At 41.8% G+C, this 22,355-nt stretch overlaps 1 protein-coding gene across 1 annotated transcript; it reads left to right on the top strand.

Moving 5' to 3' along the window:
- Positions 1 to 18,762: 18,762 nt before the first annotated feature.
- SAYSD1 (SAYSVFN motif domain containing 1) lies at positions 18,763 to 19,522 on the top strand. Its single transcript, XM_061366006.1, has 2 exons — positions 18,763 to 18,966; positions 19,064 to 19,522. The coding sequence occupies exons 1-2, from the start codon at positions 18,805 to 18,807 to the stop codon at positions 19,355 to 19,357; spliced, it is 456 nt and encodes a 151-aa protein (XP_061221990.1). The 5' UTR covers positions 18,763 to 18,804; the 3' UTR covers positions 19,358 to 19,522.
- The last annotated feature ends 2,833 nt before the right edge of the window (positions 19,523 to 22,355 follow it).

Below are 22,355 nucleotides of genomic sequence, written 5' to 3'. Positions count from 1 at the left end.
CACTCAATTGCTTTAGAAAACTCCCGTGCTAATTAACAAGACAACTCACCAGATGATGCAGGGAAAGGCACAGATCAGGAAGACAGCTCTCCAAGTTCTACAGACTGGTTAAAATTAGAGTATCTTTTCATTCTGCATCAGCTACATGTTTCCAGAGTCTGCAGTCTGTGGGTGCTGTGTCTTCGCTATCCAAGTTTTCTTGATGCACAGGATTTTTAGCAGCAGTCTGAGGTTAGCATACACTATTCTCTTAGTGTTAAATCATGGGAGGCATTCCCTGGAGTTTCTCCTAGAAACTGGCCTGACTACCCACCTGCCTGACTTTCAAAAAGCAAGCTTTCCACATGTTATCAGGTACTTATAATGATTAATCTTTCATTCCTAACAATTTTAAGCATATCTCTGCTATTAATCGTGTTTTATGGCTTCTTGAAGTAATAGTGATCTTCTATGTTCTGTGAGGCCAGCTGGTTTGTGTGTGCCTCTTGTTCCTTATAAATACAACAGTCACCTGTATTTTACTGTATCCGAAGGCAAACCCCATTCACTTCTCTGATGCTTAGTGAAATTTGTATCAACACCTTGATCTCATGTGCTTAGCTGTGATGCTGAGATTAGGAGCTCTGATTCTCTTTGAGACATGGAATAATGTGGATCACACTTAAAGGGAATATTCTGGGGCTAGTTTTCATTTGCACTAAAGCTCTAACTCCTCCGCCTTCTGGCAGGCTTCCATAAATGCTGTCCTCTTCCATCATGGAATAACCCAGACAGAAAGCTCCCCTCTCCTTTCTGCATCATCAGGTATTGGAGCCTTCCCTCTGTGGCTATGAACCTGGCCAGTGACTGCTTATGGCACTGGTGACTGTCAGAGTTGTACAAGCATCCTTAGCCAAGAGGTCCTTCAGCTCTGTTTTCACTGCCCTGACAAATAAATACTGAGCTTTGGTGTTCAGTGCTTCAGAGCACCATGTACTCCAAGGCAATCCTGAAGTTCCCTGTGTGTTTTGGAGGACTGTGGGGATATACCACATTCTCTGGTTCCTTTATACCCCCACAGGGTTTCTGGGTTTTTCTGTCATTCTTCTGACTCCAGACCCCAGGGTCTTGATTTTCGCCTTCCTATCATGCTTGTTCAAGTTCTGGCAAACATGGAGGCCATGCTGGCAGCTACAGCTCATTCATTTACTTTTGAGGATCATTTACTAATAACCATCACAGAAACAGCTTGCTAACATTACTGCTGAATTTAGAAGTCCTCCAAGTTGCTAGCTGATCAGCTATTTTCATCTGTTTTTTTTTTTTTTGCTTTCTCCCTTTGACTCCAAGCTCCATGGTTTGCATATTGCTTTTATTCTTCACTTCTTTTTATTTTAATTTTAGTTCAGACACATCAAGCACTGCCTGCATTTCTAAATATATGTATTTCCAGCTTTCTTGCCCTTTGTAGCCTGAAGGCAGCCGAAGTTTGTAATAATGGGCAAGATGGGAAAAGTGAACTGTTTGCTCCATGAACTCAGAAGCATTAACCATTAACTATGTCTCTGTTTGTTTTTTTTTAATGAAGGAAGGAGTGGAAAAATTAATAACATCTGCCTCTAACTTGTATTGATACATGGGTTTTATGGAGTTGGGAAATTAGAGAAGAGAGAAAGAAAGAAGCAGACATTGCTTTCTGTGACCATTTCCATTTCTACACCTGGAAAGAGGATTCCAAAATCTATTTCCCTCCCACACCAGTTCTTCCTCCCTTACTTTCTTCCCTCTCCCTTGACTTGGCATTACAAGCAAGTTTAAACAGAAGGAGGAGGGAGTAGAACAATGAAGCAGTTCTCAATCCACCATTCTTCTCCCCATTGTAGGCTTTCCTCTTCCCTTCCTGGCAGAAGAATGCCGTTTTGTTGCTTTTGGGGTTTCTCAGTTGCTAGGAATTCAAAACATTTGTGGCTTTTTAGAAAATAATTTTGGAAAATGCGTCAGTGCTGAGGCCCTGGGCCTGGAAATGCCAAGTGTTACCTAAGTGGAATACTTGGCAGCCCAGCATGGCACTGTGTGATGGGAGATGAACCTGGGGCAAGAGGAGCCAAGCACCAAGGGTAGAAGGGCCCCCAGCTGTTTCTGAGTCACAGTCAGGCAGAGGAGCAGTGCCTTGATTGCAGAGGGTCAGCTGGCTGCTGCTGGAGCCGAACATCTGTCGTTCAGAAGCAGCCCACACACAGATCTCAGTGGCAGGGGGAAACCAGGGACTACATGGAGAGGGGAGCAGATAAGGAGAAGAAACATTTTCCTGGTAGGAAGAAAGGGGTTTCCTGAGAAGGATCAAAGCTGAGGGAGACCAAACTAGCCTTAACTTGTCATGTTTCCTCCTTTCAAACTGCTGTTTGAATTCCTGCTGCCCACAGGAATCTGGGCAAATGCAATTGCTTCCCCCTCCACCCTATACAAAACTATCCTACCTAACAGATTCAGAAAAGAATGATGAGCACAGGCAGGAAACAAGAAGACTTGTTGTAGGAGTCTGTGGACAAAGAGCTTTGCACTGGGAAATGAGGGGAAAAAAACAGAGGCGTCGTCCCTCCCTCACACTGGTATAACATCCAACTCTGTGGAGTAACACACAAACCAAGGAATCCTGACATCTCTAGGGAAGGCTTAAGATGTTAAAATTCCTGTTTTCTTTGGCATGTGAGAAAATTTTGTTTGTTGTTTTACACCCGATATTTCAGCAATGCCAGCAGAAGAATTTACAAATCACATGTACAGTAATGAGGAGGGTAGTGTCTGCGCACGTGACATCTGTGAGAAAGAATCCGAAGTGTTTGAATATGTCCTAGACTTTTGCTGTAAATAGGTAAGCTTGTTAGTGTAGTGTTCTTTACAATATATTGATCATTTGGCTGGCTTGTTTCTCCTCCAGAATTTGGATACCTGTTGTCAGCTGAAATGACATTTTTTTTCAGTCATGGTAAAGACTCCCTTTATTCTCTAAGGAAAAAATTTTACATCATCAAGAAACCTTAGTCAAGCAGAAATTTTTTCCCCTCTCATGCCAGCTCTCCTTGCTAACAGCTACACTGTGGTTCATGCTCCTTTGCTCCTTAGCACTGTCTAGCATTCTGAGAAATTTCAGCTAAACCTGCACAGGATTTTTCCAGCACTGAAAGTGCTGGAAAAATGTTCAAGGATATACTCATAAATATTGCTCAGAACCATTTTGCAATGGTATACATGAAGGAATTATCTGGTTGCCATCATAAAGTCCTACAACTAACACTTGGCTGCTGAAGTACAGTTGTTCTGTTTCCCTGGGGGAATTTTTATGGCCTGTGTTGCAAACTTCTCAAAATCCAAACCAGAAACCTTCCCTGTTGGCTCAGCTAGTTATGTCCCTGATAACTTGCTTCATTCTATTCCCAAGGACTTAGGGTCCAGGGCCCCATTTCTTTCTGCCTAGAGATGGAGCTTAAACATGACGCATGTAGGATAGCTTTGGTTCTGCTTCTTCAGATGCCTTAGAGAACACAAATGTAGTGCAGACTTGAGGGAGGTGGGAGTTGTCCTGCTTTGACCCCTTTCCATGGCTGTGCTTAGGGCAGTGCTGACCTGGCCAAAGTTTTCTGCTCTACTTCTTCCTCTAGGCAAATTCCCTTCTTCATGCTCCACTCCTGTGATGAGTTAGGGACAAATACCTGGGCTTCAGAGACTTCTCTTGGTAAACACGACTACCCTACATCCTCTTCCTCCTTGTTTTCTTTAGAAAACTATTTTATTCTTCTTGGTATCTGGTAAGCACATACTGAGCTTTTGAAATCCTGGATAAAGGAGGAGCTCTGATTACTTCCTTTTATCCTGCAAAGTCATGGCAAGAAAGGGGGAGGATTTAGCTGACAACCCAGCTACAGGGGAAGAGTCTAGCAGATAGGCTCATCACCAAAGCTGAGCAGGAAGATCTAAAAAGCCTCAGTGGGTTTGGTGATCTGAGGCAAGGACACAAGTGGGAAAGGACTTGCAAGTAAGGGGGAGTGGGTGTATGGGGTGATCTGGAAGAGAATTAATTTATAGGACATCTGAGTAAAGGAGAAGTGGGTTATTTGAAAAAGAAGTGGTGAGGGGGGATTTGGGATTGGAGGAAAGCTGGAAGGAAAGGGGGTGATGAGGACAAAGGAAGGAGTTGTAGAGTGAACACAGGTCATTTGAACTCTTAGATGGTCACTGCAGTGCAGGGAGATGAGGGATATGACATCTGGATCAGAAGACAGAAAGTACTGGGGACTTGGAGTGTGGATCAGAAGCAGGACACAGAAGGATGCTCAAGGTTGTAGGGACCCCTGCCTTAGGAAGAAATGTGTTTACTAATGGGCAATTTTTGTCCCTAGTCATCCACCCTTCCCACTCGGACACCTTGAAGCGAGCTCAGAAGCAAAAGACACCCAGCCCGACTTCCTTGCCTCTCTTCTCTGTCACTTGCACTTGCTTTCGACCAGCAGGAGCCATGTGTAAACGTTCCCACCATCCTTTCCTTCTTTCCTACTCCTGTGCCATAGAGGTGGCATACCAAGCAGCACAGCAGAAATCCAGACTCATGGAGTCCAAAGTTCTCAGTGCTTCCTATTCCCTAAAAGGGGAATGTTTGATCTCAGGCTGTTTCGTTTAGGTAAACTTCGGCTTTGAACATATGTTCAAACATGCAAAGCACAGTTCAGAATTACAACAATGGCCTCAATCATGATTTCTTGTTTCTAAATATAAACCATGGAGTAGGATATAAGAACAACTTCATCCAGGTTTCTGTACAATCCCATATTGTTTGCCATTACTGCAGGTGTAATGCTACATCAAAAATCATTACATGTCTATTTTCAGACTAAATGTTTTTATTAACAGAGTGTGTTTTAACGAGTCTGTAAAATTAATTCTACAGGAATTACTAAACACCATATGAAGTGCAGTAATTGCAAACGTGGCCTACTAATTTGTTATCAGGTAATGTGAGGAAGTGTCATCACAGCCTTGCAAAACTTGTTAATATGTGATAGTTCTTTTGAAATATTATAAGTACATTACAACCAGAAACAAGGACTGTGCATTGTTTTAAATGAACCTGTATTCATTCAGGTGATTCCTTAGAAACATTTACTAAAAATTAGATAGGAAGAAATCTTAGTGTATATGCATGCCTCAGCAAGTATAACCTCTTGCAAAACAATGTGTTTCTTGTCTGGTTCTAGACCGTTCCCAAGCAGACTGTACCTACAGACATTGCTGTGACTATATCCTTAGGCGAGTTTTAATGCTTCTGACTGTTTCAGTTATGTTTCAATACTGGCAATTTTAGATAGATAATCTGTAAAAGTAGAGCAACTAAGTGAACAAAGTATGAAATATATTATTTGAGCAGCTTAGCCTGTGAAAATGACATATAAGCAAATGGCTGTGGAGTTGTCAGTGTTGTATAAAGAGGAATACAAATACTCGGACAGAATGTTGAGATCACAGTATCACAGTATGTTAGAGATTGGAAGGGACCTCAAAAGATCATCTAGTCCAATCCCCCTTCCGGAGCAGGAACACCTAGATAAGGGTACACAGGAACGTGTCCAGGCGGGTCTTGAATGTCTCCAAAGAAGGAGATTCCACAACCTCCCTGGGCAGCCTGTTCCAGTGTTGTGTTTATTTGATCTCAGTGAAGTACATCTGCAGGCAGAGTAATATAAAACAATATTGCAGATTTTTCTTGGGGGGGGGGCCCCCCCCCCCAGGCTCAGAGCAGAAAAAGAAAGGTTTTGCTTCAGATGGTATGGAATTACCAGGTACGGAGTAAGAAACACTCTGGTAGGACTCAATAAAGCAGTCTGACATCCACCTTGTTGATCTTACAACATTTTTCTATCAAACCATTAAGGTTCATGTGTCCTCTTGGCCTTGTTTACTTGCCCTAACTAGTGCTTTGTTAAATTAAATGGCATCCAAGAGTAAAAAAAATTGAAAGTGGTATTGTGCTCATACCGATGGCACAATGTAACTCCTTAAAAACTCAGGGTGCCTACTTTTTTGGTTGTTTATCCTACAGTGAGAGAAATAAGATAATAAACTACAGATGTTACGTTGCTTAGAATGGAGAATTTATCTAACCAATTCAGTGGCAAATGAAAATAAGGAAAATCAAACAATCTCACTTGCAGAAGAATTGCAAGACTTATTTGTCCCTCTTCAGTTAATGTCCTTTTGTCTACTGAGGCCATTTATGTTCATGTTCTCCACTAAATCCATTTATTTTCTGCATTAAGCCCCCTATCATGTAGGATAACACGGTACTAGTTAAATTTCTGTTGTGTTTGTATTTAAAAAGTCTTCTGATTCAAGATCTTTGTGTTACTGTAGCAATGTTTTGTGTTTCCAGTGTCCCGCAGCAAGCTGCTGCTGGAATCCAGAACAAGGGAATGAAGCTTTTGATCTAGCTCCTGTTCTATAGCAAAATTACTGAATATTTATATGCATGTATCTATCTACCCAAACACATATTGCTCCATGTACCTTCCAAATACTAAAAACTCAACCAAGGTCAGGTTTGCAGGTAAGAGAATGCTCAGTCAGGGCCCTAAAAGTCCCAGGAAAACACTGAGTTCATGTGTCCTAACCCCCTGAGAAATGCCTATCTGGAGCTTTTGGGATAGTGGACACAAATGAAAACACACATCACCACAGTAATAAATCTCTGCTGTAGTGAGAAATGTGGATCAGGAAAAAATCTTTCCTTCTTTTTACATTTCTAAGTTTCTGCAAAGTGAAACACGGAAAAACTTAAGCTTTTGTTGCCAAATTCTGTCCTGATAGGCACAAACATGACTTTCATTGACCTTTTGAGGGAGGACTGTGGACTTCACTGAGCACAGCACAAAATAGCATAAGGCTGGAGTGGAAAAGTTAACTAATAGAGACTTCAAGCTATTTATTACCAAGTCAGATGTATTTGATGAGCAAAAAATGGCCAGTTATCTCAGCGTTGGGGTGTGGGCTAGATAAAGACACAGTAAAAAATATAAATCAGCAGGATCAACAAAGCATCACAAATAAAAAGGAAAATGATGGGAAAAGGCCAACAAAACCAGAAATGTCAGGAAGGCAACAAAAGATGTAACAAAAAGGAGTTGAAGACTGTGAAGACAAAGTAAAAAATTATGTCAGGAACAAAAGGTCTGTGAGAGTCTGCTTAAGCCTAGGGGAAGCTGTTCATAGATGCGTTAGATAGTGCTGGGAAACAGAGCAGTTTCTTCACCTCAGCATTCACCAGGAAGAAAAGGGAGAAACCCGCCAGCACCACAAAGACCTTTTGTAGAGTGAAAAATGGAAAATTCCTGAACACTACATCTGCCCACTGCAGCTGACAGAAGAGGGCAATGGCTCAGCAGGTGGTCCCAGGCCAGCTGCCATCTTCTCCTACTCCCCTGAAACGGAAAAGATGTTGAGCAATGAGTGACAGGAGGACTGGCAAGAGCCAACTGCAATATCTGTATTACCCAAATAGCAGCTTGTTGTTCCCTGTCGCCATCCTTGGTGTGTATGGGTTTTGGCAAGGAACTTCGGTGGTGACTTCTTTTTGTTTTGTTTTGGTTGGTTGGTTTTGGTGGCTGGAGAGTTTGTGTATGTTTGGTTTTTGTGTATGTGCAAAAAAGCCTTCAGATTTAAGTCCTCCTCCTGCTTGCTCTCCTTACAGTCTCATCTTTGTTTAGTATGTTTACTTGCCCTTATGAAGGCAGCACAGGGTGCTCAGAAAATGCTGCATTTCACGCTCGGGGACAGTGTTCCCATTTGTCCAGCCTCTGTGCTTACCCAAAAGCTCAGGGGCTCAGATAAACAAGGTCATGTTACATTTATAAATAAAACTGTGCATGACTAGCTTGTGCATCTGATGGGAGAAAAGAAGGTGACACTTGAGGCTGCAAAGCTCATAGTCACAAATTGACTGAGGTTAATGAAATTGCATAGGGCAAGAGAGTTTCACAGTATCACAGTATGTTAGAGATTGGAAGGGACCTCAAAAGATCATCTAGTCCAATTCCCCTGCCGGAGCAGGAACACCTAGATAAGGTTACACAGGAACGTGTCCAGACGGGTTTTGAATGCCTCCAAAGAAGGAGATTCCACAACCTCCCTGGGGAGCCTGTTCCAGTGTTATTATTATTGCTGCTCCTGCATCCATGAAGAACATGATATAGAATACTTTATCAAACTATGGGATAGGTATGGTTTGGGCATGCAAAAAGGAAATCCTTTTTCTTGCTTGTATGCCAACCTTGATTTGGAGAAAGCATTGCTGGGCATCAGCAAAGAGGCAACTATTGAGTGAGAATCATCTGCTGCAGTCACTAGCCCCTTATGCTGGCAGGAAATAAAGCAACGTATTAAAACTGCCACTAGCATGACGTGTGCAGTACACGGTTCTGGTAACTGGATAGCCACTCCCTTACCAAATCTAAAGTCTGCTAAATCCGTAAGATACTTAATAGAATGAATAACTGAAAATAGCAATTTTAGTTCATAACTGAGCTGGTCTAACTTTAGTTTCCGATTATTAAGTCTTTGGTGAGCAAGGCCAATCTCGAAAGGGCCAAATGGACTACTTCTATGTTTTCTGAATGTCTTTTCCCTGGAAATTAGATCAAGATCCTTCAACTGTTGTAATCTAAATTGCTGCTCTTTGACACTTGTTTGGCAGCTGAGTAGGGCAGGATTCAAAACAGCATCTTAGAGGTGAAAGGCTACATATCCTGTCAGTGGGAAAACTTTCATCTCCAAAAGCAATGGTATTTGTCAAGAGGCTAGAGAAGATTTAACATCAGGAAAAGGCTTTGTGAGGTCCACCATAGTAACATAAACATATTCATCTTGATTTAAAGCATTCTTTTCACAGTGAAATCTAAAAATGGAGCAAGACTCAGTTATAACTTACATGCAGGAACTGTGGCAAATAACAATTTATATGAGGAAATGAAGGTGCCACAGGGATTGGGTTCCAAGGCAAACTAGTCTTGTGTAAAGGATATGAAGTCAAGTAATGGTCAAATAAACCAGGGAATTTTTTATTTGTTTTTAATATTGCCTTTAAAAAAAAAGAAATATAAATAAAATGTACAGGAGTGCCTGACATTAACAAAAGGCTTGCTTGTTATTAATATATTGAAGAAATTGCTGAACAGTTTATTCCTGTCATAGCACTACCTCTAGAATGTTGCCAAGATCAGGAAAAAATGTGGATTATTGATTACCACACCTGTGACTCAAACCTGAAGGAATGAAAAGCTGATATAACTGGTGCTGTTTGACTTGTGACATTTTCTGAATTTTTGCTCTTGAACCAATTCACTTTTAATAAACAGTTCCTGAGATTATTCTGTTTTTTTGTTTGGTCGGTTTGTTTTTTGTTTTCTCCCTTTCCTTGCTCTGCTTTTCTCTTGCAGAACAGTAAGAACTCAACTAAACTGCAGTCTGGTGAGGATTTCTCTCAAGAAGCCTGAGCTGCTGCAGCTTAAAGGCTGAGAAGCTGGAGAAGAGAAACAAACTGCATCCTTCCCAGCGCTACTTGGTTAGTATCTTGTCACCCTTTCTATCAGGCTTCAGCAGTAGCTGGGAGGTTGTGTATGCACAAGAGGAGGTCAGGCAGTTTGCTGAGCTTTGCTTTTTCACTCTGGAATCATGGCCTTCCTCTATTGAACTGAGCTGATCAGGAGCTCCTGGAGCAATTTTCCAAATAAAAGATGCCTTTTCTTGTAATCCAAATATATTACAAGAATGTTTCAGCAAAAGATGTTTCCTGTAGTGTGGTAATTCAGATTAACATGCCTAGATAGACCTGGAAATAAGCAGAGGCTGGGTAGAGACAGATGGCACCACTGTGTCCCGTGAGGTGACGCAGTAGCACCAGTGCAGAGGTCACAGTCTCTGGTAAAGATGCCCATTGAAATCAAGTGCTTACCCTAAATCAAGCAGGGCTAGGATCTAAATGAGAGATTTTTCTTGGTTTATTTTCTTTCTTTTTCTATGTAAACGTTTCATTTCCAGGCAATCACTTTGCTCTCTTTTCACCAAAAATAATCTCCTCTTCCATTTAAAAAATACTGAGTATATATCCCCATATGGAGAAGGAAAACTTGTACAAGATCAGAAGTTTTATATTTTTTTACTAAGCTCCAGTGCTAGCAGTGGATGCGGAGATGTGAAACAGAAGATCAGTGTTTGAGTCTTTAAGCTTGTGCCTGAATCCTCACACCAACAGATAGTTCAGTAGGTTTATTAATTGTAGGTATTTTTAAATGAAGTAACAATGTCATCAGAACACCACGAGTGGCCCTTACCTTGCTCACCTCTCTGGCCTCTAGCACTTTCCCTAGAGATGGCCTTACTGTATGTAACATATCCTGAAGAAATGAGCTGAACATGGAAAACTCCACACATTTGACAATTCGTGTGTGGGACAGCATCTCACCAAAGCATTCCTCTGCAGGTTTTGGGAGTGCTTTGAAGGAGAAAATCCCCAAGCATGCCCTTCTTCCTATTTTGCAGTTCAGAAAAAAGCAAAGTATTTGCTGCTACTTGCCTTCCTTGCATATTTCCGATTTTTGAGAACTATTTACTCTTTAGCAAGTTCATAGTCCAAGTTCTATACAACTGAAGTTCCTCAGGGTTTCCCTTCACCTACACAGGACCACCAGCAGCAGCCTGACTCATGGTCTGCTTCACAGACACCCGGGTGCCCTAGTGGAGAACGGTAGAGAACAGCCCTGGAAACCCTTCCTCTCCCAATAACGCCTTTTTGCTACCACCTAGTGGACACAGAAGGTGCTATAAACAGGCGTTTTACGGAAGTGGATGTCAGTGGGAAAAATTTTGGAGGACCGTGTGCAGAAACTTCCCCTGCTTTTGATTTGCTGTGCTGCTATTTACTATTGGTTCCTGGTACCATGCAGGCAGGCCAAGGCAGAGCTGTGGCATGCTCTCATCAAAGATCTGCATGCCGTGATGCTACAGCTCCTCCCATCTGGTGCTCGTGTGTGCCTGATGGTTGCGAGTGCTTGGCTGTTTTGAATGACGTATGCTGTAAAACTGCCTAAGGTCCCAGAAGCTCCCAAACACTGTTTATGCTGAAGGAAAGACCACAGCACCGTGTACTGGGTTTCATCAAGAGATCAGAGGAATCTGTGCTAAATGTCCTGGACCATGATATGAGTGCCACATCACAGGAGATGTCAGTCAGCAACAGCAAAACACCATGTCAACTTGACTGAAGGCCACAGAAGTGTACATCAAGTCAAGAACCTTGATTTATATGCTGTGAAAGGTGGTGTTGGCCTAAAGAGATCACCATCTATCAACCGGAGAGTATTTTGTCTTAGACTGGTTGTATACAACAAAACCGTAAGTGCAATAAAGCATTAACCAAAACAGTTATAATGAAGTATCTAAGAAATGTTAGACAGAATTGGCCTTGTAAGCCTTATGGTCTTGCTAAGTGCTGAGGAGGGGACAGGAGGACTGACGCTGTGACCTGCGAGTGTGGATTTCACTTTTCTGCAGTCAGTCAAGATTGAAGAACATGAAAACATAAAACAAAAGGAGAGGGAATCAACTCATGAAGTGAGGCTGAGGTGGTAATACAGCAACTAAAGACAAACCTAAACTGTGACAGGTCTGGTGATACGACACAAATTCTTTTGGCTATATAGTCTGCAGGTAATGATGCATAGCAAATGCACAGCAAATGCATAAAGCAGATAACATTTTGTTCAACCTTCTATGATTTTTTTTCCAGAAATAAGCATAGACATTGAATTCAACCAGCCATAAGGGTCTTTCTTGTCATTAGGCCTCTACGTTCCATGAGGAACACTGGGCCAGACACTTGCTACTGTACGAGTACTGTATGAAGTGCTAGTGATGCTTATGCAACAGCTGATGCCACTGAGAGCACTGTTCTGTCCTATTGATTCCCCATCAGTTTTCTTGTTCTACTGCATGCTAACAAGTCAGCAAATAAATCCACCTCCATAAATACATGATGGAAGAGTCTCTGTAGGTATTATTTTACTTTAGAACTTTTTTTTAACCCCAGAACCAGACCCATATATCCATCACAGAAGAGAAACAGGAATTATGGAGAGGGGGAGCATATATTCAGCTAATATAATATGAATTGTACTTCAGTCCCTAATCTGAAAACAAAACCCCTTCAGGTCTCTGCAGTAGGTGCACAAATATGTCTTTGAGAGTGTCAGAACTGGCTGTGTCTGCAGCAGGGAAAAGGGAGATGTAATCTCAGCTCGCATTGTCCAGCTTTCCATTGTTAGCTGTATGAATTACAGAAGTGAAGATTAAGGATGTCTGACTCCTGGGCTTGTCAGAGAGCGGGTTTTAGAAAATGTATGCTGAAATTCAGTGTGCATGTGATAAAGACCACACTTACTGAAAGCAAAGGTATAGTTAGGTATAGTTCAAAAGGTATGCTGCTTGTCTTGCATAAGCAGATGACATAATTTAAAATTTCAGTTCTATTTAGATCCTAAAAGAGAAACTAATCTGAATTTTTGACTGTTACATAGTCATTTACAAAGCAATAAAACAGAAATAAATCACAGGGCAGTCACAGTCTTTTTAACATAAATTAAAACTTACGAACCAAATATTCTGGCATCTTTTTTTTTTTTTCCCAAGCAAATTAAAACATGAATTTTCAACGTAATCATCTAAAATGACACCAGAGGGTGCTATAATTTCTCTTTAGGTTCATGGTGTCCTGGCTGAAGCCGCGGCGCTGTCACCCCGTGTGTTGTTACTCTCAAGAATCTCAAAAAAATACCGAAATTCGCTGGCAGTTATCCAGAAGGGAGTTAAGAGACCACAGATGGAGAAAGAAAGAAAATATACAGTGGTATGCATTTAAGGCCAGAATTCAACTTACGTGAAGGGTCTGCATAAACCACTTTGATTTTACAAAATTAAAATAGAGAGAATTTTGCTCATGTCTGTTTCTCCTTTCTCTAAAAACATAAATGTCAGACCTTTTAATCTGTAAATATTTTTCCCTTATGAATTCATATTTTATCTGCTACAGATTGTTGTCCTTACTGCACTGCTCAAGCAGAAATGATAGGAGAATACTGCTATATATTCACAATGTCCTGCCTGTCAAAGCCACTTAGTCATCCTTTGGAAGAACTGACAAAAGAACATATTACATCCTTTGCTGTCCTCTGAGATAAACAAATGATCTAGAAACAGTCTTCAGTCTTTTCTGCCATCTTAAATCTCCATTTAACCAACAGATTTCGGGTTTTCCTCCCTTCACTCTGAAGTTTGATTGCTCAAAGCATGGCCTATGAGGTCCCAGCCAAGTGAAATACTTAAACTCTGGTAGAGCTTGACTAAAGAGCTAGCCCAGGTGTGAGGCTACATTCTGAACTTCCTGCAATGTTGACTGTCCTTCATGCTCGGCCCCAGAAGTCTGAAACACAGCCCTTGGTTTCTAAACCCATCAGAGGCAGGATGAGCATTCCACATCACATCCATGTGGATGCCTCACCTCTGGAAGGGTTCAAGAGCAGGTTAGACAGGGCTTTGATCAATGTGGTCTAGTGGAGGGTTTCCCTGCCCATGGCAAGGGGGTTAGAATTAGATGATCTTTGGAACTAGATGATCTTTAAGGTCCCTTCCAACCTTAACCATCCCATGATTTTATGATTCTCTTATTGCACTAGAGCCAGACAGACCCCATTTTGAACTTTACTTGTCCTAAATTTAGAGACTCAGCCCTGTTTCAGTTGTCTTCAATGCAACATGTAAGAAGCTAACCTTATTGACAACTTAACTGTCATTTTTACGTAACTGCTCTTATTTTGAAACCCTGTATGCATAACGTACAAGGTTTGTGAGGAATACTTACAGTTTAATAAACAGAATAAATTGGCAAGATTTATCACTGTAAAAAAAATGCTATAAAGTATTTGTTGTTGTATTGGTTTAAGGAAAATAATTTTGTGAAATGATTTTGTGTGAGGCCCATAGGTCTCATCAAGCAGATAAGTGAGGTATTTGCTCAATTCTGCCTGCCAGGAGATGCAATCCCAAACACTGTGTAGCCCTGGCAAAATTCCCACTGACATCCACCTTGTGTTATCACAGGCCCATAAAAATTCCTTCTGTAACTGGCAGATCAATTTAGGGATTAAGCTAATTACTGGTATACCTGTTTTTTCCTTGTGTGTGCCGTCCACTAATTTTCAGTGGTGAACCTCAACACAAGCTTTGTGCATTTCTGGGTGTAGCTTAGAACTCAAAGCTCTGTTGCAATGACAGTAATTTGTACTATTCCATAGCAGAACTGGAAAGGAGTAGTTGGTATATCATTTATTTAAGTAGTGATGTGGAAAAGTGTTTTCCTAGGTCATGCTGAAAGTTCTCTTGGTGGAATTGCTAGGTTATTCCCATCTTTCAAAAAACTAGGGAAGGCCTTACCCCTAACCTTTGCCCTCTGTTAGCTGTGATCTGACCAGGCAGTTTCCCTTCTGGTGACAATCATCATAAATATTCCAAAATTCAGTGTAGGTGCCAGGGCTAAGGCAGATGAGGATAAAAAAGAGAAATTGGACAAAAGAGTAAACTGATAGTATTTCCATACAATCTGACAGTTTGTCAGAAGTAATAGTTTGGACTTTTCTCCTATGGATTATGTGGAGGTAGACATATGCCAGTATTTTATTGTAGGTATGCTCATTTCTTTTGTGTAGACCCAAGGAGGAACAGGACTGCCATGATGCCTCCCTCTTTCATCTTGTGTTCTGCCAAACAATTTGTAGAAATTCAGAAATAGCACTAAGCCCTAATGCCTGTTACATGCATCTGAGCAGTGCAGATGCAGTCTCATCCATATTTGGACTGTTTATAGGCAAATCATACTTATCAGCAAGAGCCCGAGGCTTCAGCCAGCTAGCTGCAATGCACATTGCCAACTGTGATGACAGCTCAGGAGTTCTGGATGATGACATCTATCATGTAGGCCAGGGATGTGAAGGTATGAAAAAGCATTGCAAAACTTTTCTGGGCATTCTGTGCTTTTAAAAATGAAATGAAACTTTTCAGTGCTCTGCTATACTTCGTGTTTTTGTGGAAGTGGCTGTATAAAACTGGCAGCCAATGTGAATGCTAAAGTTTATGGTATGCTTTTAATGAAAGCTTCTGAAGACTGAGTGTGTATGTATGTGTTTAAGGGGGCAATGCATTCCACTTTAGTCTTCCTCAGTTTTTATTCACCTTCTAGCTTATAGTATTTTCTATATTTTAAACTCCAATGGAATTGAAGGAAATAGATTTGGAACCAGAACTCACGTACAGAATGGGCTCTACGTTGTTCTTGGATGCCCTTTACTTCTATTTTCACTGTCTGTAACACAGGGGAAATGGTGTTACACCATCTAGTTATGGGCTGCTGTGGTTAAGTGCTATTCAAACCTAGAATAAAAAAAAATATTCACTTCAAGCCCCAAAAGCCTTATGTATCTTCAACCTCAAAAAAGTGTTTTGATAGTTAATTTACAAAGTTCTGGGTTTTTTTGCTTTGTTGGTTTTTTTTGGGTTTGGGCTGTTTTGGGTTTTTTTAATAAGTAAGTTTTGAGAAGAGATGACATTTACAGCTGACATTGTAATAGTGAGGGATATTAACTGTGTTCTTTTCTTCAAATGAAGTGCATATGAAATGATAAGGAACATTTCAGAGTTGTGACTGAAATATTAATAATTCTGCTTTGCCCATGTTTTAATGTGTTTAAATATAGAACATTTCAGTGTATAAAGCAGTAACATAAGTACCAGTATCTCAGCACCTTTTAGCATGCACTGGTGAATATACCAATGTATGCATTTTGAAACTACACAGGCGGGAAAATTTACAATTCAGAGCCTAAACTAGTTCAATAAAAAGGCAGACAAAAAATTTCCTTTGTGTTTAAAGGCAAAGTACCCTGATGCTGCTATTTTAGGAAGGAAAATTAATGAGCATTTCTTACAAAGGAAGCAGCTCTTCCCTGCAGTTTAGAATTGATTAATAAATGGCTATGCAGAAAGCTCTGTATGGAATTAGACAAGTATAAGTCTGTGCACTTCAATCTTTTTTATGCATGTTCTCCAAGACCTCAACAACTAAAGCTAATGCTCCCTCAGCTCCATTGAACTAATTAAGCTAGGTTGTTAAATTAATAATGGGATGCCCTTCTGTCTGCATTAATGGCAATTAGCAAGTCAGTGTGTGTGTGGATGCTTATCTCATGAAGGAGAAAGCTCCTGTCAGTGAATTAGAGTAATCCATTAGAAGAGTTAATGTGACTTGATTAGTGTTGATATCTGAAAAAGCTGGTACACATGAACAGATAGCTGCAGCTGTAGGAAGCAAGCAACAACATTCCAAAACACTGAGCCACTTCATCTTTTTCAGTTCTCTTGCTGACGGAGTGACATAGCCAAGATTCCTAACGCTTTGGAAGTTCCCAAGAACTGAAAAAAAAGTCCCTTATGCTGGTGATAACTGGCTGAGAGTAGAATGCAAAGATTCTTCTGTATCATAAATAATAAAATATAATGAAAAGATTACAGCTTGGATAAATGGTTTCAAAATGGTTAAAAGTGGAAATATATAAAGAACAAGAGGTTTTCTTCTTGAGAGAAATACACGTGGGCTTCTTTGTATTACAGACATTACCATTATGATTTAGCATGAAACAAAGTTAAAATAATGGAAAGTTTTTGAAGTTATCTTAATGCTGCCTCCTAAAAGTTGATGAGCAGTTCCAGAATGTCAGTTACTGAGAATGAAGCATGACAGATCTATCAGCAGCACTGGACATTTTTGATTAATCATTTGATAGCTGCAGCAAAAGGGGAGAAATACTTGACTCATGGTCTCACATCTACAAAAAGACTACAAGCATTTTTTCCCCCTCATATGTAGTATGGAAGGCATGAAGTGACAGAGAAGAGGTTTTTGAGCTCTCCATGCCCTCCCTGCCCTCCTAACCACCGGCTGAGGAGCCAAAGATTGGGCTTAGTGAACTGTTCAGGACCTCTACAAGCATTAACAGTAGGGAACAGATTGTCCAGATGGTTTGTTAAATAAACTGTCTAGTCAATGAAGTTGTTTGTTTAAAACCAAGATATACTGAAGTCATCTAAGACTTTATGGATCTAAATTTGTTTAGGTATGTGTCTGCAGCATAACACTCATTTACAGATGAGATTGCTGTAGTGCTCTTAGGCTTCAAAGGCATGACTCACAGCACACTTTTACATGTGTCTTAACAACATAGGGCAATACAATTACCCTGACACAACCATAAGATAGCTATTTGTTTGCACAATAGCAAATACATATTAAACCTAGTAAATTTTTAATATTAGCTGAGAGCATGTGAATCACTGGGTTTAGCTTGCACAGGTGGTATTAAGCTCAGGTATAACTATTTGTTTGATGAATGATGCATGCAGAACATAACATGTGGAATTACCCAGCACTTCTAATAGGAACTGCTTTCATGAACAGTAGTACAAGAGAAAGGAAAAAAAGTCAATGTCCTGTGCAGGCTATCTTAAAACATTTTGGACTGTTATTTCAAAATCAAATTTCCACAAATAAAGAGAAAAATGTCATTCATTGTGTCACTTTTTGCAAAGTTGCAAGGTTAAAAGAAAGTTATTTTGTAACTGAGCAGAAAATGGGCATTTGAAAAATTATTTGGCTGGAAAAAACACACAATTTTTTCCACATTAAGATAACTTAAAAACACCCAAATTGATTTTTATTAGACTTCTCATATTAACTTCTGAGCATGAGATATTCAGCCCTAAAGGTCACTTCTGAGAAAGCTGTAAGTAACTGGAAATGGCACTGCAGGATGAAATGATGTCTCATGGCTAATCATTACTGCTGCAGAGTGATAAATATTTCACTCCTGAGGCTAAGAGCCAGCTCCGGTAAATACATTTCTATTTCTTGGCTGTACTAATAGCTGAACGATGACGTGACAGAGCTGGTTTTCCTGATTTTAATTTTTTGTTTAAAGAGAAAGTAGGATGAACTAGCATGGTTTTAGCAGACACCCGTGCCAAGGGACACTGAAGAGGCCCCTAGGCCTGCACTGGAGGGAGCCCACCACACACTCCTCCACAGCCAGCAGCAGGCGGCCCAAGGCAAGCCGTGGCCCCTCTCACACCACTGAGCATGGGCCTGCTGGCCATACCCAGCACATGTGGGTGCCCTTCATTTCTTCCTCCTTCTCCTCTTCCTCCTCCATGACAACCCTACCCAGGATGCTCAGCACAGCTCTAAAACGACCACTCCAGTGCCCAGCACAAACCCTGCTGGTCACGCTGGTTGATAATGCCTTGTTCGTCTTCTCCAGATTTTGGTCACCCCATGCTTCCTTCTATCCTTTCCTTTTCTTTTTGGTGTCAACATTAGTCATTAAGGTTTAAATATGAAAAACAAACCACAAAAGGGGAAGGCCTTTGGTGATGTACAGCTTTTTTCCAGAGCTAAACGGCTGGCTCCACTACCAATTCAGAAAAGGAAGGGCACAGCATAGCCTATTGCCTGGGGGTCCCTATACCGGAGTTTCGCCCCTGCGAGCGCCCACAGTTCCAGGTCAGGCGTTCCCACCCCGGTTTCCACCCGACTCAGCCCCACTCTGGGTCCGCCCCGCAGCGGCGTTCCTCGGCCCCACCCCCGAGCGGAGCCGCTGCAGGGCCCCTGCGCAGGCGTGGGCGGCCATGTCTGCCACCGTGGAGCGGCGTCTGGCCCAGTTTCGCGCCGCCCGCGGCAGCGCCATAGCCTCACCGCGCCTCGCGGAGCCGCCGGGAAAGGCCACGGCCCCGGAGGCCGCCGAGGAACAGCGGGAGGCCACCACGGCGGGCCCGGGCGGCGGCTGTCAGGTGGGCGCTAAGACGGGTGGAGAAGGGGAGGAGAGGGGGCGGGGCTGCGCGGCGTCGTGTCGGTGCCTGACACCGCCTTTCGCTGCCGCTTCTACAGGCCGCTCCGGGCGAGGCGGTGGCTCCGGTGTCGGCGAGTCTGCTGCTGGTGCTGAAGGTGCTGCTGTGGGCGGTGATGCTGGCGTTGTTCGTGGAGCTGGAGCTGGGGCTGCCCTACTTCGTCCTCTCGCTGCTCTACTGGATGTACGCCGGCACCCGCGGCCCCGACGAGCGGCGGCAGGGAGAGCTGAGCGCGTACTCCGTCTTTAATCCCGGCTGCGTCCCCATCCGCGGGACGCTGACCGTCGAGCAGCTGGAGCGGGAGCTGTATTACCGGCCAGCCGCCGGGAGGTAGTAACTGGCCCGGCTGCAGGGGACCCCCCTACTTCCACCCCCCGCACCATAGACCTCAGGAAGTGAGGGGAAGCACATTATTTCTGTGCGAAACGCCGCTTGTGCCTTTCTCCTGGCGGGGTTTCCCCAGGCCCGGGCCGGTCCCGAATAAAGCCGTAGCAAAGTGTGCGCTTCGGTCTCGTTCCCAGGGGGAGCTGAGGCTGGGCAGCCGGCAGCAAAACCCCCTCGTCCCCGGGACTGTGCTGGTGGTGCAGCGATAGGCACGGTGTTTCCACAGCAGTGAGTCATCTGGTGAATTTCAGCACCTGGTGATCTTTGCCACTGGTACAGGAAGGCTGGTATTTGACGCCACCTTTAGAAGAACAAACAACTGCTTTTCTTCCCAGCACTAGCTAGAATCCTCTTTCTGAAGAACAAACGTGAAACACTATACCTAAAGTTGGGTGATGCTTGTTTGCACTCATGTCTTTCATCTAATACAAACATCTGATTTTAATGCAAATTCCCTGTTTGCTTTATGTTAACAACTTTTATCGTAGAATCATAGAATAGTTAGGGTTGGAAAGGACCTTAAGATCATCTAGTTCCAACCACCCTGCCATGGGCAGGGACGCCTCACACTACACCATGTTACCCAAGGCTTTTTCCAAGCTGGCCTTGAACACCATCAGGGATGGAGCATTCACAACTTCCTTGGGCACCCCATTCCAGTGCCTTACTTTTATAATGTAAGCAAAAAAGACTATTATTCCTGGCATGTAATAAAATATGAGAGTTTAAACATCGTTTTGGAAGAAACTTGGGATACATTTGGGATAAGCAAATGTGGAAATGCAAGAGGCCCTCAGATGGAAGGGGATTTGCTCTGTCATTGGATACAGTCCTTTTAGCAGAGCACAGCTGATGGTGCTTCTCAGTACCATCCCAGAACATGTAAGGTGTTTTTGTATGATCCGCTGATATTTTTAATACATACTTTAGTAAAACAAATCATTAAGTCATAGTGAAGAGCAGCTGGTAGAACCTGTGCCTCTGAGGACTGAGTCACAAACTGGTCTTTCAAATCCTGTTTCCCTATGACTTTTCTAATGTCACCGTTACACACAGTGTTCACGCTTGACTTACCACAAGTTTCTTTATTGGTTGAGGAAACTAAAGGAAAGGTTGTTTTGAATTTAATAGGACTGGAAAGAGAATAGATTAAAGCACAGGTAATATGTTTAACACTGCCAAGCATCTCTCAGTAGCTTTTCACAGCACTCTCTTAGCTTCTGCATTGGTCTGATACATAAATTCCAAATGTTGCTACTCAAAGCTGAGCACAGAATTTTGGGATTTGCGCATATTTTCCATCCTTTGGTTAAAAAAGGACTTCAAAAGTTCTCACTCTTCCTACCAATTCCTTCTGACTCTACAAATAAAATGCTGCATTTTGGTTTTGATTAACACGGCCCCTGCAGATTCGAAAGCCTCTTTGGACATATAGTTGCAAATACAAAGCTTTGTTTCCTGAGAAAAACCATGACTGCGGGTCTTTCTTCAAAGTATTCTACTTTCTACTTCAAAAGTATTCTAATTGCAGAGTAAGGAGTAGTCAGGTGATACTTAAATACATGAGTAAGTGACAGAATTTTTTGAGTTGAAACTTTATTCACAAGGATAAAAATAAACACCAGCATAGTGTTTAAGGGGAGTTGATACTCTGACATTTTACACAGTTTGATTCTGTGAGCGTTCTTCAAAACCAGGAAATACATGCAAATAAATATTAAATACAAGGTGATATTCATGAAATTATAAAATTATAGCAGCAATGTTGGAAGTTTTAATTTGCTATAAACTCTATTTATGTCCACATGAATTTACAGACTCTTCTGTTTAATGCTTCATGAAACAAGTTACCACAATAAATGAGCGTGAAACTGAAAGGCACAAGAAATGAAAATTCACACAGTTCATCTGCTCCAGTGCTTTGTGTTAGGTTTGCTTATTTCATGATACTCAAATCACATTATAAATCCTGAAATGGAGACAGCTTGAAAAATAACAAAGGCTTGCAAGAGGTTTTATTGAAGTAGGTAGATAAAGTATGATGGAGAAATTGGTATTTAGGCCTTGCTGAAAGTATGAAAGTTCTCAAAATTAATTCTGCTTTGGTGGTAATTACTCTCACTGAGTCCTTCCCTCCCTTGGAGGGGATTTTAAAAGGTTTGAAGACATGAGAGCTTAATCAGAGAGGTGGGGGGGGGGGGAAACCACTAGTACCCTCTGCTTGGCAAAGGTCTCATTTCGTCATCTAATTTTTCTCTTGTATTCTAACAAGGCAAAATTTTGACATCTGGTGCTCGAGCTCTTCTTGTGGGCCCAAAGCCCTCGATTCTTAAGTGACTGGGAGGGACAAGAACTTAATAACACAAAAGTACATCAAACTGTTAAAACAATCTTGTGACAGCAACTAAGTACAGGTTTGCTACCATGTGTGTAAATATTCTCTATTCCTATGTCAGTCCTCTTTCATTTGTTATGTGTACTTTTTCCAGCGTAGTAGTGAGTTAAAACACTTCCGTAGCTTCCTGTCATAGCAAAACTATCATCTTGCTAACTGTTTCACAAGAAGCAGAAACTTTTTTTCCAGGTTTGCACACAACTAAGCAGGACCCTGGAAAATTAGCACCTACTCTTAAATATTCATGAGTGAAATTATTCCCTCCAGTGTGCATTATCATACAACTGTAAATTTCATCTGTCATCACGCTGCCTTTTCACCTACCAGTGATTAACTTTACCAGGCTTCTCCTATTCAAAGCACTCAAGGGTAGATGTTAAACAGAAACATCAAGCATAGTCTTTATATACAGGAAGCTAATTAAGTTGTAGTACAGCAGTTAACATACACATGTGGTGCTCAGGTGTTGGGTTTTATTGATGGTCACACAACATAGAAGCTGGTTACTCAATTTAGGGAAGAACCTGAGGTGCTTCATTCCAAGGTCAGCTCT

The sequence above is a fragment of the Neopsephotus bourkii genome, unplaced genomic scaffold (genome assembly GCF_033783945.1).
Source record: "Neopsephotus bourkii isolate Nb327-2 ecotype Australia unplaced genomic scaffold, CSIRO-AGI_Nbou_v1 NB_1292, whole genome shotgun sequence".
Taxonomy (NCBI): Eukaryota; Metazoa; Chordata; class Aves; order Psittaciformes; family Psittacidae; genus Neopsephotus; species Neopsephotus bourkii.
Note: the sequence above shows the minus strand (reverse complement) of the source record. Positions and strands in the feature narration are given on the sequence as shown.

Coding starts and splice junctions, on each gene's coding strand:
- SAYSD1 (XM_061366006.1), top strand. CDS start 18,805: ATGTCTGCCACCGTGGAGCGGCGTCTGGCCCAGTTTCGCGCCGCCCGC. Junction 18,967..19,063: donor GCCCGGGCGGCGGCTGTCAG/GTGGGCGCTAAG, acceptor CCGCTTCTACAG/GCCGCTCCGGGCGAGGCGGT.